Below are 17997 nucleotides of genomic sequence, written 5' to 3' on the forward strand. Positions count from 1 at the left end.
CTTCAGTGAAGAAAACACATTGACCGATTTGGTTTCGGTGCAATTCAAAAACCACCCCACAAGTGAACTGCTGGCAGGGCACCAACACCATTTTGTTATTATGGAATGTCACACAAACAACATTGCCATAACTGGATGAAGTTTGTCACTGCTTTCAGCAGTGGTTAAGGGAGCCCTTTTTACTTGGGGTTGCCTAAAATAATGAGTACTCCCCACATAGCTCCTGCCCCTTCAGAGGAGATGTGGCTTTAGGATGTAGCTGCTCTCAGGTGACTACAAATACTTGTCTGATCCTGCTCTTAGAGTAAAGATCACCCAGACAGTATTATGTATTTCTAGAGACGTTAACATGATTCAGCTTGTGTTGACGTTTCTGGAGATGCCGTTTCTAATATAAATATAATATAAAATTCAAGACCATGTTTGTTTTTTCATTTTTTAAACCAATGCGGTGTTCATTTATTTTTGTACTTACAAAAAGAGCCATCCCATTGTATCCCTCCCCCTCCCCAAAAATGCCTTTTACAAACATTTAAAAATTAAAAACCAGATGATGACATGTTAATTTGGTAAATTATTTTGAAACATAGCTTTTGTAATATTAGAGTTAGATTTCCTACAAGATGACTTTGTAGAGATAGCCTGATTACTGGCCAAATAAAATTCCATATTACAAGTTAGCAAATTCTAGTACAAAAATAGTCCATGTGTTAGAACAGCCTCTTATTATTATTATATTCACAGGAAAGAGTCTATTGGCTGTATAATATGTTAATATTTATGAAATTTCTTTTTATGTGGCTCATTCATCTAATTTAATATAGTGTTGAGCCTCAATAAATCCTCAGTCAAAAAACCCTAAACAGGGTTAAATATGCTGTTCAGTGTACTCTGAAGTACTGTGCTTTTCACAGGACATCCAAGAAACCCTACAAACAGTTCTCAGCTAGTTTTGATATTAAAATGAGATACAGATCCAAAAGGACCCCCCTGAAGTACATATCCACGACTTTCCATAGAAACAGAGGCCACAGCTTCGATGGTTAAGTTTCACTTGGGAAACTATCTAGGTCATCCACTCATTTTCATGGATCCACTTGTGAGCTTCTTTAAAATCTAAAGCAGGTCACTCGAGAAGCATCTGGGACCCTTATGGCACTGCCCTCTTCAGCAGTGTTCCACACTGACCGGGCTCTCTCTCTTCTTCGGTCTCTGGTTAATGCTGTTCAGCAGTTTCTATCAGACCAGGCGCCTCAAGGAAAATCTGGGGAAATGCTACTTATCTCTCAAGATGTCTAGCTGCTCTTGATATTCTGTGAAAAGCCTCTGGAAGCGGAGGTTCTGTCCAATAACAGGAAGAAGTTCTTTCAATAGTTCTCTCTTTCGCAAACCCTGCAAAACAAAAAAGAAAAACACAAAAGCATCCTTAGAATGCATTATTTAATATCATGAATAAAATCCATAGGACTGCAAGATTGTCTTTTTTCCTGCCTGGAAGGAGCTATGTAATTTTATGTTCTTACTGTGCTTACATGACTCCCAAAATAAAAACTGTTTTTACATTTATATATTCATTAAGCTGGTGCAGCCTCTGCACAGCTAGACTTCAGGCATGCTCTGAGGAGAAAAGACATTTTATTGGCATGTCACTATTTCAAAGCTGCTGTCTGAACAATGTGGAGACCTGAAAACTCAGCTCTACTCCCAACTGATTTTTATTCAAAACAGCACCAGTGCTGAGACCATGGCATTAAGTATTTGTATACAGTTCCACATGAAATAAATACAAGTGCCATGAGAGGAAGCCTTCTTACGAGATAGGAATAAAGAATGGAAAGGGTTGCAGGATTAGCAAAAAATCATTTTTGATTTTTTTTTTGTCACTAAGTTTAACTGTATCTTACGTTACACTGTTAACCGTATTCTGTAATTTTCATGGGAAACGCTCCCTCATTCTTTGCTAAACTATTATCAGGACTTACCATTACTGTTGATTCCCACTGACTTCCAGCTGAGTAATGGACTGGACCCAATAAATCCTTGCATAATTCTCGCAAACGATATTCAAACCCTGAATATCATCAGAAATAAGATCATGTTCATAAGATTTCTGTATATAAAACCACTACAAAATGTAACTGACAACATTTTCAAGAAAGAATTGCAAGTATCTAGAACAGGATAAGGACAAAATGCATGATTTCTGCAAAAATATATTAGTATATATACAGAGATATATTCATAGAAATTAACTTAAGGAGCTCAACACTACTGATTGCTGAAATTTTAAAATGTAAAAATGTATAAAGTGCAAGTAACAGAAGCAAACTCACTAGTTTGTGTGCTCTGGTACAAAGTATCAAAAGCTTAGCAATTCTTCCACTTTTCGACACACCCTGATCATGAGTTGGCAGAGGAACATTACATGTTTTACAAGGTGTTGCTGCTTCTGAAATGTCTGTAGTTGCTGCCTCATAATGCATATGATATAACCTGACAGACCACCGCATGTTATTTTTCCCCTTATCAAGATCCACAGATGGCACTGTTTCCCCAGACCATAGTCTGTTCACAGCATTTAAGAATAGGATTCCTGAGTACTGAGCACTACAGGAAGCAATACCTTCATCTGGTTTTGTTTTTTACTTTAAATAAATGCTAAGTCCAGAAGCCAAGTGCTAAACAAGAGAACATTAAATGCAATCATACATATAGATGAAGCGAACAGAGGGTTTCTTAAAATACTGAGTTGCAAAGGAGTCTCACCTTCATTAACTAGGTACCGTGCATAGATAAGGAGCCAGTGGCGATATTCATGACTGGATTGTAATATAAGTGCTGCTGCTATCTGATTCTCCAGGTATGCAAGTGTTGTTTCTTGTTGCACTAAATGAGGCATGGAGAACAATCTGGCAGCTTGCCTTCCTGAACTACAAAGCCAAAGAAAATTTAACATGTCAGCCTGATTTTATATCAGATGTTAATATATATATTCTTGTAATACAGAAACTATTCTAAACTTAACATTTAGAGTACATATTGACACCAGAAAGCTAATTTGTGAAAAAGTAACCAATTATTTCCTTTTTGAAAATGATTTCTTGTTTTAAGTGTGATATTTAGTCTTTCTCAAAAGAGAATGTTGTTTGTTTGGATGGCAAATACTTTTCCAATTGCTTTTTTCCTGCCTGAAAGAGAACAGCAATAAAATCATACAACTTTAGTTTTATGTATTATGTATTTTTTTTTTAGTACTATGTGTTCTTTTCACAAAAAATAATTACAAAATAATAATTAAAAAAATAAACTCAGATGTGACAGACGGAAAAAGCACAGAGAACTGCCTGGGAAACCTAATTCAAATCCATATCAAATCAATAAAGGTGACTTTATGAAATTCAGTTTAGTTAATCAAAACATCACATGTCCAAAATTGTCAAGTATTTTACCTACTCAATAAAGAGAAGACTTAAATAAAATGATTAAGTTTAGAGTATGCTTTCCTATCCCCCTAAACAATCTTGAAGTAACACTGAAATACAGACTACAAAAGAGAAAAGATTTGAAAAAAAAAAAAACATTCTGTGAGCTAAGGATAACTTTTGGTACAATTAGCGTCTCAAGAACTAACTCACTGATACAAACACATGAATAAGTAATAGGAAAAAAAGACAAACATGCTGGTCAAATGAAGCAATTAAGTGCATACTTTGATGTTCGTCCCTGTATTACAGCTAAGGGGCCAGAACACAGCATGGCTTCTTGGGATGGTAAGTTATTCCTGAAGTCTGCGCATTGCGCTAAGGAGTCCTGTTTGTCAGAAACAAGATTCCTGGAAAAAAAAACAAAAACGAACAAATCAAAGGCAAGTTGGAAGAGTGTAGGCAGTGGTATTAGTTGATCCAGCTCTTTTCTCCCTCAAAGCCTGACCTGCATTTTCATAGATTATCAAATATACTACAGAGGTGCTCAGTAGTTGTGCAGATCACAACTGTTCTGACTCAACGTCCAAATTTCACTTAAGCTTCCATGCAAGTGTCCCTCCCACTTCCAAAGTTGTTATGATTAATCACATAATATAATTTAGCATTCATTTTGAAAAGCACAAGGAAATCTGCTTTCCGTTTGTCATTTTACACCAAACAAGAAGTCTTACCCCAGAATAAAGACTGGAACAAACACACAAAGTTATGACTTTCTCATTGTGAACTTGATTTTAGCTCAATCAGGTCCCCCCTACCCACCAGACAAATCATCACAGATCACAATTTTAGATAATCTTTTCTGTACATTACAGCTATTCCTTCATACTGAGGGAGCTGACGGTTACAGCTGACATTTCCACACCTAATCAAGCATATCATTTTCACTTGGTTTGAGATGCCAAGGGAATCAGCTCAAACCAGTGCTAAGTTTAGACCTCCAGACAGCTCAGAGGTAAAACGGCATATATTTAAATTAACCTTTACTGCTTTATCATGTTTAAATTTGTATGATGACTTAAGAGATTGCTCTTTCATGTATTTCCAAAGCTGTAGTACAAACAAACGAAGGCAGCAAATTCAGATTTCTGGCTGAGAGTTTGTCCCTTGCTCCTTAGTGTCTGGTCATCAGAACAAAAAAATATTAAGGAATGATGTGGACTGACAGTCAAGCACATACATGTTCAGGATTGGAGTGCATAGGCTTTTGTGTTTGTAGGAAAACAGACAAAATGGTTTTAACAAGTCTGAACTCACCCCCCAAAATTATGAAAATTGTTTTGACAATTTTTCCAGAACAGTATTCTTTAACATAAAATGAAATTATAAGGCTAGATCATTTTTAATTTTTACCAGCTGCTTCACAGATTCAAATGATGTGCATCAACGGAAGTGTATGTAGGTTGGTATTAGTTAATAAATATTTGTTCACTATACATGTACATGGCGTAGGAAGGAGTAATAAAGTAAACTGCATTTCAACTTTGTTTTTAAAATTTATTTTAAACAGAAAAAACGGTAAGAGTGTAAGAGAGTAAAGCCTAGACACCCACTAGTGAACCAAAGCAAAAGTAAAATTAGGGTCCTATCCTACTCTGACTAGTCTTCAGAATGTGGAGTGAAACAGTAAACTAGAGTACATTTCAGTTCTGCTAGGTATTAAAATCTGTATATAACTTACCACGTAGAAAGAGAAGGATTAAAACAGTATGCCTTTCCATCAGACATGCTCATTACAGGTATACCATGCTGAGTCAGCAAGATCTGAGAAAGAGTTGCATCACTTCCTACAAATCAATTCAGACCAAGACATTATTTTTGGAGTCTTGCATAATATTCATCATGCTAAAAATGCCATCCACCATTAATTAACCATTAATTACTAGTCATAGAAACCAACAGGAAAAGCTTCAGACAATGTTATCCTCAAAGACTAATAGGAAAATTAAGAAAAGACAATGATGCTGAGCATCAGGCTCAGTGCAGTTAGCATTAAAAACACTTCTGCAAATACATTGTCTGTATTTTATACAGAACATTGGCTTAATTGAAAACATTTTCCATATCTAAGCAAAATCTTCAGCAATTCTGCCATGTTTTCTGTAATCCCCAAAGCCTTTATCTTTCTTTTTTCTAGGTAAGTTGAAATGCTAAGAAACAGTATATTTAGAAAGCTGTGCTCTCTATTAACAGTTTAAGTGGAACAGCCGGAGTCTCACATTTCCCAGCATATCCTTGTCCAAGGGTTTGTACATGTAACTTCTAATGAAGACTTGCAAACTGCTAGTACAACTATTTCTCAGGTTACTTTAGGTTAGTATTGCATGGATTAAAGCTAAAATAGAAGCCAGAATGCTCTGAGAAACTGAGATGATTCGTTGTCCATCACCAAGATAATATACTTGCAGAGCACACAGAGGAATTGCTATATATAGCAGTAAATTCACATAAAATATATACTTTGTGATCTTTATAGTACTGCATTTTCACACCCAGAAGGAAGGCAGAATATAATAAGCTACAGAATCTTGTACAGGTTTGTTACCCACTGATACTCTCATTTCAGTTATTTCTACAGTATTTCAACATTGCCAGTGACTTCCATTCACTGCACAATAATGAAGAAGCAAAATTATTTGTTTAGGCTTTTCAGGTTTCATAAAATTTCAGCATTTTCATAAATATGACTACCATGAGTGGGTTTAAAGATTGGTAAATGAATAAACCCTTTTTATTACCTGATAATATTGTTTGCAAAGACTCATCTCTAACAATGACTGTCTGCTTGTGTACATCCCTAAAAAAAACAAAAAAAACAAAAAAAACACAAAAGGAATAATCTGCAGTTAACAAATAACTGAAAGGTCCAAAATCATTTAACAAATGCACTTTTTCAATATTTACGATTTTTTAAATTTTTGACATTTTCCTCATTGCTTTGAAAAAATCATTTTGGCAAACTCAACCCCCTTATGGCAAGGCAGAATTCAATAGCAGGCAACAATTTTATGTCCCTTTCTCTCAGGAAGCCTCATTACTGCTAAGCAAACACTGAGGATCCAAATAACTATTTTAGGAGCTCTGACTTGCATGCAATACTAGATTGAAATTAATAATTGCAGATTCTATCTTGGTATCTTAAAGATAGCTAGAGTACTTCTGACTCCAAAACACATAACTCTACTGATCAAGTACGATGGAAGTTAGAAATATCCATCTTTCTCCCCTCAACACCCAATTCATACCATAAATATGACAAGTCTACCCTTGGGAAACAGTTTAATGATCAGCTAGAAGTTACTATCTTCCTTAAAGAATCAAATTCAATGTTACATACCATCTTAGAACAGAGGAGAAACAGGATTCAAGTCTTGCCCAATTAACTCTTCATATTATATCCAAAAACCAGACTTGTGTTTGGATCTCACTTATTTTAAACCACAGTTTCAACAGCAATATAAGCTCAACAACTGAACAGAGTAACCTATAAAAATCAGCCCAGCTAGCTGCTGCAGCCTGAAGAGGTACTTACCAAACAGAAAGCGTAGCAGCAGTGGTGAGAGCCATGATGTATGAACCTGTGCAATGCAGGGTGGAAATGGGTGTATTCAATATTATAGGGGGAAGAAGGCGACGACCACAAGCTGAAAATACTGACAGTGTTCGTTTCTCACAGGCTACACTGACGATCTCACTAAAAAAAAAAAAAAAAAAAAAAGAACAAAAGGAAGTATTTACATTTCATCAAATGCAAGCAGCATAAAACCAGATTGCCTTCTTAAGTTATCGTGCAACTCGAGCTAGTTCCCTAAAAGGTAACTTTTACAGCTTTTAACAAAATCCTGGGTACCAACAGAAAAGGCCAAAACAGACTCAGTATGTACATTCCACACCTCCCTGATTTTATTATAACAACAATGATCTGAGGAGATACACAAGAGAAGATCTGCATGCAGAGATGGTATCTTTCACTAGACTAAGTGGCATAGTTGGAAATGTATATCCCTAAAGCTTTACTGATATAAGTTCTTCTTCAGGCCTGAACTTGTATTTAGCTTTAAAATCTGCTGCTTCTTTTTCAGACCTGAAAGAAGGGTTTTTTGTGTGCAAGCTTATCTAATTTTTTCAACTACATACGCTTGCATAATAAAAGATATTGCTATTAGCTACAAATATTAACGACTTAAGGGTATTATCAGAAAATCAGTGTAAAACTCGTGTTAAAAATGTTTCAAAACAAGGCAGAAATGCTGAGAGTCTCTTGTCTCAGGCTTCAGAAATGTTAGATTTAAACTGAGGTTAGAACTAGACAGTTGAGAAAAATAAAGAAAAAAAAATCAGGAAAATACTCCCATGTCACCTAACATCTTATTTCAACTTTTTCATTCTTTAGCAGTTAATATTTGAAAAAACATAAACTATAATGATTTAGTCAAATTTAATGAATAAATTTAAAATGTAAATACACATGAAGAGTTCTAGTTGGCTAATAAGAATTTATAGTGCTTTAAGACTCAAACATAGAGCTAATACTTAGAGTGAAACTGGTTTCAAGACTCAAAGCAATACATGTTTTTATCTGCAAAACATTTATTAAGAAACACTGTGCAAAAATTACGATAGCGGGAGAGGGGGATAGGAGGACCTGAGGGTGATAAAACCAGCAAACAGAAGTAGTCAACAGAAATACGTTAGGATCCCTACCAAAAACTCCACAGAGCATGTAAAAAGCAGTGGTATATTGGACCAAATTAGATGGAAGAGAAATAGGACATCCTGAGCCAAGCACAAATATTCACATAAATCCCTAACAGAAGTGATTCAGTTAATCAACTTTTTAAAGTGGATAAAAATACGTACATAGCACCTACCCATTTGTAAAATGTAAATATATACACATTAACTTCCTCTAAAGCATACCTTTGTAACCCTAAAAACATTCTATGACCTTCAAGACTACTTATCTTATTCAGTTTCCCACTTCCTCAAAAACATACACTCTTACCAGCTTCCTGCTGCAGTGAGAATTCGACTAGTGAGGACTGTCTCCCATTCCTTTCCTTCTCGATTACACTTTAACCTGCTCAACTTGGATCCTCCCACTGTTGTCATTTCATTCTCCACTTCGAGGTACATTGATGGATCTGAACTTACCTGAGAAAGAAAAAATAAAATACTTCTTGAAAAAGGAAAGTAAGTACTCAAAAAAGCATCAAATTATGTTAAATCCAAAACAATGCCAAATTTGAGAATGGATTGAAGTACACCACTCTGTTTAAAGTCACTTCAAAATGCAATGTGATACTTCAAAAGAATCAGATCTCTGAAAATCAGTCTTGGCTACAACACAATTTCTTCGTATTTCAATTATTAAGAAGGGCTGTGCTAGTCTGTGCTTCCTAATTAAGGGCATAAGATCAAATCTAGGTGTGCCCATTCTCCCTACATTCTTGTGATTAGCACCAGATTGACACAGTCTAAACATGCAGCTGTGGAATACTTCCTCCACATCTCAGAGAAAATATGTAGTTTCTCTTCATCAATGTACTACCAACACAGCTGTAATAACAACACAGCAGTTACTCCAGCCACAGACTTATCTTTATGACACACTTTGGTTCACTAGGAGGGACTGATGAACCAGAGATATTTCTCTTTGAAGTTTAACTAGTTCAGAAGTGTCCTATTCTTAATTGATTTGCCATTAGCTTTTCCCAGTCATGTTCTTAAAAGCTGAAGTATACAACCTACTTGAACACATGCATATTCAAACACGTTAATCTATCAAAAGAATATCTGAATACCTTAAGAATATTTCTATAAAAACAAACAAAATTCTTTTTTAATAGTAAGCTTATTTATTTAAGCTTATTTATTTGATCCTTGTAGACAACTTACTTGCAAAGTAAATGATTTCTGTGGGATTGGGGCTGGCAGTTTAAGTGCTAATGCTGGTGCAGAGATGCAAGCAGCATCTTTTTCAGGGCCCAGTGTAGCTGGGGACTGGAAAAAAAATGAGAAAGTGGTTAGATTTTTCTCCATAAAAAGTTTAATAACAAAGATATTCCATGATATAGACTGATTTGAAAGAGACAAGCTCTTTTTTCAAATTTCAAGTAATACCCATTAGAAATGCTCATCTTTTTTGCCATGAGTTGTATAAATACTAATATTTTGAATATAGCTTTTAAGACTTAAAAACTAGATTTAATATTTAGTTGGAACTAATTAGTGGAAGGTCTGGTGTATTTCAAAGAAGAGACAATCTTTGAATATTTAAAATAGAAGGATCCATATTTCCTTAAATGATGGAAAGTCTAATGTAATTTACTACTTCACAATACCTAGGAAAGCCATAACCATTGAAGTTGTTATATCTACATCAAACTCCTATGCTAAGGAAGTTTCTTTTTATTCTATACAGTCATTTGACAGGCTATCAGTAAATGAGTCAACATGTGATTTATTTTCTTAAGTGAATATTTATAGTCATAATGAATCCCATTTATTTCACCTGAACAGTTAAAGTCACTGGTACAAGTCTGGAGTCTTTTCGAGGCCTTCCTTTTTTCTTCTTTTCTACTGTTTCTCCCTCAAGTTCCAGTTTCCGCTTGGGTGCACTGAGTGGTTTAGCAGCTGGAATCTTCTCTTCACTGTCACTGCTACTCTCCAGAATATCCTTGGGTTTATTGTCTTTAATTAAATTCTGATCCTTCAGTCTGAGCAAAAAAACATATTTCACATTTTATGTAGCCTGGTTCCAAAAGCTATCATACAACCTACCCACTGCATTCTTCTAGGGAAAACAACACGTTCTTAGAGTTGAGCGTATACAAATGAGTATTGAGGCAAGAGGACAAAGCTGAATAAGTACTGCAAATCCTTTGCAGAAGTACAACGTACTATTTATATACATACATACATATATACACACACACACACATATATATAAATGTGTATATATATATATATATATATATATACACATATATAAAATATAAACCGTTCAGACATATTCTTGCTTTTAAAAGAACAACAAATCAAACTAGCAGTTAACAATTGGAAAAAGCTACAAAGAATAGTTTTATGTTAGCATTCAATTCCAATGAATGCTCTTCTCTGGCTTGATATATTCAGCACTCTAAGATGTAGGAGTGGAGTTTCGCACCTTTTCCCCTCCAATTGCACTGCTCCATCACCCATTTCAGGAACACAACAAAAGTAAAGATGACAGTACAAATCCTTGTGCACTCTCATTAACCATTACAGCCTTAAAAAGATAATTTAATTGTACTCTTCCCAGTGGTCATTTAGCAACTTATAACAGTGTTTTGCCACTTATTCCATAACCACTCCACTGCTTAAAAATATCTTGCTTAATCCAAAACCTTTTCTTCTTTGGCATCTGAATTATGCCAAGTAATTCCCTTTTATCCATAATTTTACTGACCACACGGGAAATAAGTATGGGAGTAATTTAATAAATCTTTCTTCTGTATCATAAACTCTTTGATATAAAAACGTTGAGATATTTAATATTTTCCTATCAATTGTTTCAGTGAAGCAGAAATACTTACACCAAAACATACCATGTTACAAAAGCAAAAGCTTTCTTTCTCTTTTTATTTTTTAAGATCACATAGATCAAGAGCAAAAAAAAAAAAGTTAAAGTACTTTCTCTGTGTGCCTTCTAGGGATAAACTGAAATCCATTTACAGCTGTTATGATGGTAGGTCCTCTGCAGACACGTATTACATTTATATTGAAGTAATTCTCACTGTTGCAAATAGATGGAGGCTAGCTATTTTTGCCTTCTGAAGAGCACAGATGCATGTAGTCACAAATGAAGGAATGAACACACACGCAATCTCTTGTAACAGACGTTTTAACTCAGAGTATTTTGAAAAGTCTGCTTGATGCCGCTTGCCAGACATAAGTATGTAACGGGATAATGACAGCAAAGAATACACCTATTTGCAGCTTTCTCACTCCTCCCAGTTTTGGCAAAGACCCAAGAATTTCCACAACATCAGAACCATGACACCTGCACCAAACAATCAGTTTTTAAACTCTCCACATTAGTAACCTTTTTTTGCCCCTGGGCTATTCCTTACCTATCCACAACAGTCTGATTTGTATTTGTTACAACAGCAGTCCCTGAGGTGGCTTTGGATCGTTCCGTAAATCTAGAATCAAATGCTTTCATAGGTTCAATCTTGGATGGAGTTGTCAACACAGAGGAAGACGATGCAGGAGGAGCAGCTGAAGCAGAGGTAGCATTTACACTGTCAATAAAAGGGACAGGAAAACCAGGATTGAAAGAAATGTAGTATTCATAATGCGCATTGTTTATAACAACTGGATAGTATTTGTTATATTGGCTAGAAACCATATTTAATAATTTTAATTCTTAATAACTTTAATTCATGAACACATGAATTATTACATGCTTTTCCCCTTTTGTGTGTCAATGCATTCTAAGCTTTGATTACTCTCACGAGTTGTTATGACGCATATAAGAACTAAGACCTTCACGTTGCTGCTTATATATCTAGATTAAGAGACAATAACTAGTTTATTTGTTATGTATTTTTAATTAAGTACTAGCTGAAAAAGTAATTCCTTATGTACCCAAAAGGAAAGGTACACTATTTTAAATGACGACTGTGATTTCCAGTTTTAACCATTGTTCAGGTTGCCAAATACTTTCCATTACAAGATTATATTCCACTGTTTATCAATCAATTTGTGCTGAAACAATACCAAGTTTTGATTTTGTTGTTGGAAGAATCCAAACGATTTATGAGGCCTTTTCCAAGCACACTAAGACAAAGGAATGTGTTTTCCCCACACAAAAGCATACCAGGGATCTGTTATTTGAATAGCTGTTTACTTTAGAGATTTTCAGTTCATTCAGGGGAATGAATGGCTCTAAGATAACTGATGTTTGTAATAAAAAGCAGTTAGAAGCCCATTTTCTAAAGAAAAAGAGACTTAGTTTTGTATGTCAATCATTTCTCGTAATCTACCCACTCACTTTTAAATCTGTGGCCAATTTCAATTAACTTTGATGGAGTGGTAGAGGTTCCAATCACATTATGCTCTAAATGCTATAAAAACACATGGAGGAGGAAAAACAAGAACAAGAAAGCACACACACACGAAAGAAAAAACTTCAAGAAAACAGATTAGCATTACCACTAATGGAAAAGAAAGTGAAATTTAGTTGTTCCATAATTAATTCAAAAGACACACTGGCAAATCAGCATATGTGCATTGACAACGCCAGTCATTATGCTCTTTCCCATCCGATGGGGTTGTTATGCAGGAAAGTATTACTATGTTGGAGGAGAGGAGATGTAGGGAATGCAGGACAGAATTCAATGGAAAATGGGCTTCATTACTTTCATTGCTGGGAAGACTACTATTTTTTACTAATAATAACCCAATATTCCATAAGCAAGGCATTTTGTTAGAGCACTAGCACACAGTCAACTGTACCCATTGCACTGAGTTAATTTTCAGAACTATGCATATGAATTTATTCATTATTGATTTATCACTATGTAAAGTGATCAAATACTAGTAAAAACTGACATTTGCAGGGATGTTAGATTCCCGAAGTTTTTGGAGTAGGGAAACCACTTTGATAATCACTTGATAACACAACTGCAAACAAGAATTAAAACCTAAACAAAGTCATAAAAACGAAAAACAAAACTTCTGCAAATACTGACCCATCTTTATTGGCTGCATCATCTGTTGGTTTTATACTGGCTGCTGTTGGCTCTACAGAAGGCTTTGAAGTATTAAGGGAATTTGCTGCATTAGAATCTAATGACATGAGCTGCTGGTTACTTTGAGAAGACATCATTGAGCCAGCCAGAGTTCCAGATATTGGGATGCTATTGAAAAATGCTGTAGAAAAATCCCTAAGCAAAAGACAAACAACAAATACATTTCTTCAAAACACACACACACCCTAAATGAACCACCGGTACCTAACTTCTCCGAGCAATTTCTCATATCCAAAGTTAGATAAAGCAAAGATTAATACAGATATGAACCTTCGACGCCTTAGAGTAATGTTCTACATCTACAGAGGTAAATAACAAGAATTAACCTTATCTATTAAGAAGATATTATAGCTATACAGAGGATATATCCAGAAAGCGCTTTAAGGTATCACAACATAAAGATTCGTCAGTGTTCTTGGTTTGCATCGGAATAAGATACATGAAGACGTAAAGAAGGGTTTTAGAAACTACTTCCAAACATACCCAGTGTCCAGCTGAGCTATACAGAGAGGTGTGATCCTTCTCCGTCCATCTGCTGTCCGCGTTTCAACTTGCTTTTTTAAGAGATTCTGTTGGAAAATATATTTCATCATTATTTCTCATAAAAAGGAAGAATTTTACTTTTCTTCCAGCTGACAAAAACAGATGCATTAAACAGAAGGTATTTTTCAAGTAAAATTTGTTTCCCTATTGTCTTTAAACCCGTTATTATTTCATGGATGATGGTTCAATCTACATTTTTATTAATAATTTTTTTTTAACACTTTAACTGTATTTTTAAACCTATAGTACAATTGAATTCTAGTTGTGATTACTGCTTTCACACTGAACCATAAAATAAGTTATTTTTTTTAATTCAGACAAATATTTCCAATTCCAGATCTATACGTCTGTAGAAAAGACATTTTTGGAGAATGTAATCTGTTGACTCTAATGAGGAAAGCATTTTCATCTGTGCATGATGAATCCTTCATTAAAAGTTGCGCTTCTGTGTTTATGAGAGAAGTGAATGACGTTTTCAACCTCCTTCATAGAGAAGCTGAAGCACAGTTAGACATTCGCTATCTTTGGTTTCCCTTCTGCACACCCAGAATTTAAAACACAACAGAAATACCCACAAGCCTCTTTCCAGTCATACTTCAGCTTAAAAGCCTCTTAATTTTTCAGCAAGTCCTGGTAACATCAACTGGACCATTCACGTATTGAAAGATGTCATTCAATACGAATATTGAAGCTGCTTTTATAAGCATTTTGATATTTATTGACTTAGCATTTGACATTACAAAGTGACTATCCGAAAACACCTACCTTTCGAATGTCCTCTAAACTCTCTCCATTAACCATGCTTGCCACTTTCGGAGCTGCTGTTGCAGCCCCAGACGCGTCCCTTATCGATGCGTTTTTCTGCTCCGCCTGCTGTTGCTGTCTCTGTTGATACTTGAGCATCTCTGGATTCTCAATAATGGTGGTAGACAACTGAGCTTCAGTCATAATAGCTAGGCTTTTGCCATACGTGGACTGATGAATGTTGCTCTGTGGGCATTAGAAGCACACCACAAACCAACTGACTCCAATGGCCAACGTGACATCACTAACTTTGACAACATCACTTGAAGCCAAGAAACCACATAAAAACAGCCAACAGCAATGCAGTTTAAAAAGGCTTGCATATTTACAAATCAAAGAGTAATTTTTAAGTGTATTGAAGTACCCAGTCCTTGTTTCCTTGTTCAAATAATAACTTGAAATGTATAATGATGTGTAAGCAAGTCAATGTTTTCCAAATAGACTTTCTTTCCAGAACAGAAATTAACATCATAAATTATCTTCTCTTCTTAAAGATTTTGTAAACTAGACAACATATTTTTTGCAATATGAAAATCAGTCACTGCACAGTTCTATACATATTCGAATATTTTAATTGAATCAATATATCTATTAAACATGATTACAGATTTTTGGAGTGTTTACCGTACCTTTTCCTCCTCACTGAGTGGATCTCCAAGCTCATCCTGGGAAAAGTCTAAAAATGCCACAGATCCATCCATGGAACACACTAAGATACCCAGTCCATTAAGGGTCCTGAAAGAAATAAAGATATACTTTTGTCCTTTTGTCTTTTGTCATTGATGCAAAGGGGCAATACAATAAATTTTGCAATAAACACTTAGCATGAAAAACCACAGCAAATATCAATGAAACCAAAAAAGTGGGACAGCAAGAAGAAAGGGTGGTGACAGCAGGGGTCTGTGTGCTGATACTCAAAAGAAGGCAAATCAGAGACCGAACACAGGAAGGTAGCTTTAGACCAATACACCTATCCATGGCACAATCAGCACCATGAAAGCTTTCTGTAGGGGTTCAAGAATATAAACTGAAGTATTCACTATGAACAATGAAAACAAATTATAAATAGACTTGCTTCAAAAGACGTACAAAGAATTTGTCTACTAGCGGAACTACATGAAGGGGCCTTCAGCACATAAACTGATACACCTTTTTAAAGCCCTATAATTACTGTTTTGGGTTGTGTTTTTAAGAGGTCCACAAAAGATGAAGCTTCATCATGTATGGGAAATAACAGATAGTCTATTTCTATAAAGAGCTTACAGTCTAAATAAACAAGATAGGAAGGAGAAAGGGGAAGACTGTAAGAGAGAAGCTATGTATGTTGGCTAAAGAGCTCTTCTTATCATCACTACCTGAAGTGACAAATAAAAAGAAAATAAAATGTGCATTTGAGCAGTCCTAAGATCACTGCACTCAGTAAAAATGTATTTTTGATTTTTTTTGTTGTTGTTGTTTGGGCTTTTAAGCAAACTCCACACGTTTTTGTATGTAGGGATATGCTGCACCACTCTTCCAGAGGTCTCAAAGGCTATCTTGGTGGAAGAGAGGAGAAAGCTGTAGCCTTAATGGCATTGCAACCCTCCAATGGCATTATAACATATTACTACACGTTGGAAAAAAAAGAAGTTTTGACCAGTAACTTGCATTCAGAAACCTCAGAGACGGTGAGATAGTGGTTTACAGATGGTTTGTTATAGAAAATGAAAGGGAAGCAAGCAGAACTATCTAGTCCTGTCCAAACTATTCCAGCAAAGCTTAAAAATATACTACATGCATCTGCATCATGGCTACAGGTGTTTGAAAACAGCTTTTTTGTTGTGGCTGGACTCTTCACACATTCAGAGAAGTTAGCTTCAGCACTGAGTAACTAGGTTAACCAACGTGATTCCAAATTAGAAAAATGATAAAGTCTTGTTTAGAGTTCGCTGCTCACCTAGCAGATAAAATTGCTGAGCTCCTACTGACCTCTGGACCCTACTAATTATTACGTGAAAACATAATGGTGCTCAGATATTATAACAATAGATCCAAGTCTAAAACTCTCAACTAGAAACCAGACAGCTATAACAAAATAACAGTATCAGATTTCTCTGAATTCAATCAGTCTGTTTTTAGAATTGGGCACAGGACTGGAACATGTTTCTGGGAACATTCCGTATTATTGACATTTTAGCCATACATTTGGATTTGTAAACAGGATATAAAATAACAAGCTTCCTGATGAACCTTTGTCTGTCTCAAATATCCCACAAAACCATTTCCTCGTAAATTGCAAAATGTTAACCAGCTATTACTCCCAATGACTTTATGCCATTGAAAATGTGCAATTTGCAGATGAAAAATTAAACACTTCAGGAAAACAAAGCTATTCAAAGCTATTGTACTACAACAACAGCAGTTCCCATGAAATACTCCATTTACTGGCCTTTATTAATGAAAGCAAAATGTTTTGGTTTTGAAATTTTGATCATGCTTCACTGAGCTTCATAGCAAAATTCACATGGCATACAGAAAACAAGAAGTTACACAATTACAAGCCTAAAAAATTACAACATAAGAACACAGTGTTATAGCTAACAAAGGTGTAATTCCAAAAGTCAGGAAATGCTAGAACTAAAACAACCTACGTAATCAGCCGCGTTTATATTATGAAAAAGATATATATATATATTATATATACACACACATAAACAACTCCCAATACTGTAAATTTCACTGATGCATAGGTGCAGAGTTTTATCTTAAATACCATTTACTGAGTAGTCTCATGTTTATTTCTTCCTTATTACTCAAGTCTTGCTGCAAATAGAGAACTGTTAACTTCTGCCTTTCTAAGGCCAGGCCTTTGATGCTCATTAGTTCCAACAGTGAGGCAGACCCCACTACTTGGGAACCACTTCTCCACTCATCATCTTTTTTTTTTTTTTCTTTTTTTTCTTTTTTTTTTTAAATAAAGGGAGAAAAACCACAAACACTCAGGCTTTGAGAAGTTATTCTGGAGAGAGAAAGGAGTGCAGTCCTGGGGAAAATGGAAGAGGGAAATCGCAACTCTAATGCTATGAGAGATAGGAGAACCAAGAAGATATAAAATTGGAAAAGCAAGGCAGAAGTCAGTCACTGACAGCCTGATACTTCATGTCATCGATAGCAGGAGGAGTGTGAACAAAGGAACCTGGCCTACCTTCCCATCCCTGCTCCTCGCCTCCCCCTCAACTATGGTCATACCACCTCCTTCTATTGCTAGCAGAAATGGGGCCATGCTCCTGAATGCTGCAACTTTTTTGTTCTGAAACAGACAGCAAGAGCTGGTTCCAGCACAGCCAGGGTAACACTCAAAAAGCTAGTAAAGGATCTGCCACTGCTACACC

General features: G+C 35.5%; 1 protein-coding gene across 2 annotated transcripts in view; it reads right to left on the bottom strand.

Annotated features, from left to right (window-relative positions):
* Positions 1-422: 422 nt before the first annotated feature.
* The window catches only part of HIRA (histone cell cycle regulator), a 33850-nt gene continuing 16275 nt past the window's right edge, over positions 423-17997 (bottom strand). The window contains exons 11-25 of one of the 2 annotated variants that reach the window (XM_068654269.1): positions 15256-15361; positions 14588-14812; positions 13763-13848; positions 13220-13414; positions 11597-11767; positions 9997-10201; positions 9381-9485; positions 8488-8636; positions 7015-7176; positions 6221-6279; positions 5164-5269; positions 3710-3832; positions 2767-2930; positions 1983-2071; positions 423-1392 (exon numbers count right to left, since the gene is read on the bottom strand). In XM_068654269.1, coding sequence (XP_068510370.1) covers positions 1276-1392; positions 1983-2071; positions 2767-2930; positions 3710-3832; positions 5164-5269; positions 6221-6279; positions 7015-7176; positions 8488-8636; positions 9381-9485; positions 9997-10201; positions 11597-11767; positions 13220-13414; positions 13763-13848; positions 14588-14812; positions 15256-15361 — 2062 coding nt within the window. In that variant the 3' untranslated portion in view covers positions 423-1275. The remainder of the gene's footprint in view (positions 1393-1982; positions 2072-2766; positions 2931-3709; positions 3833-5163; positions 5270-6220; positions 6280-7014; positions 7177-8487; positions 8637-9380; positions 9486-9996; positions 10202-11596; positions 11768-13219; positions 13415-13762; positions 13849-14587; positions 14813-15255; positions 15362-17997) is intronic. The other variant, XM_068654270.1, reaches the window with a different exon arrangement.

The sequence above is a fragment of the Anas acuta genome, chromosome 17 (assembly GCF_963932015.1).
Source record: "Anas acuta chromosome 17, bAnaAcu1.1, whole genome shotgun sequence".
Taxonomy (NCBI): Eukaryota; Metazoa; Chordata; class Aves; order Anseriformes; family Anatidae; genus Anas; species Anas acuta.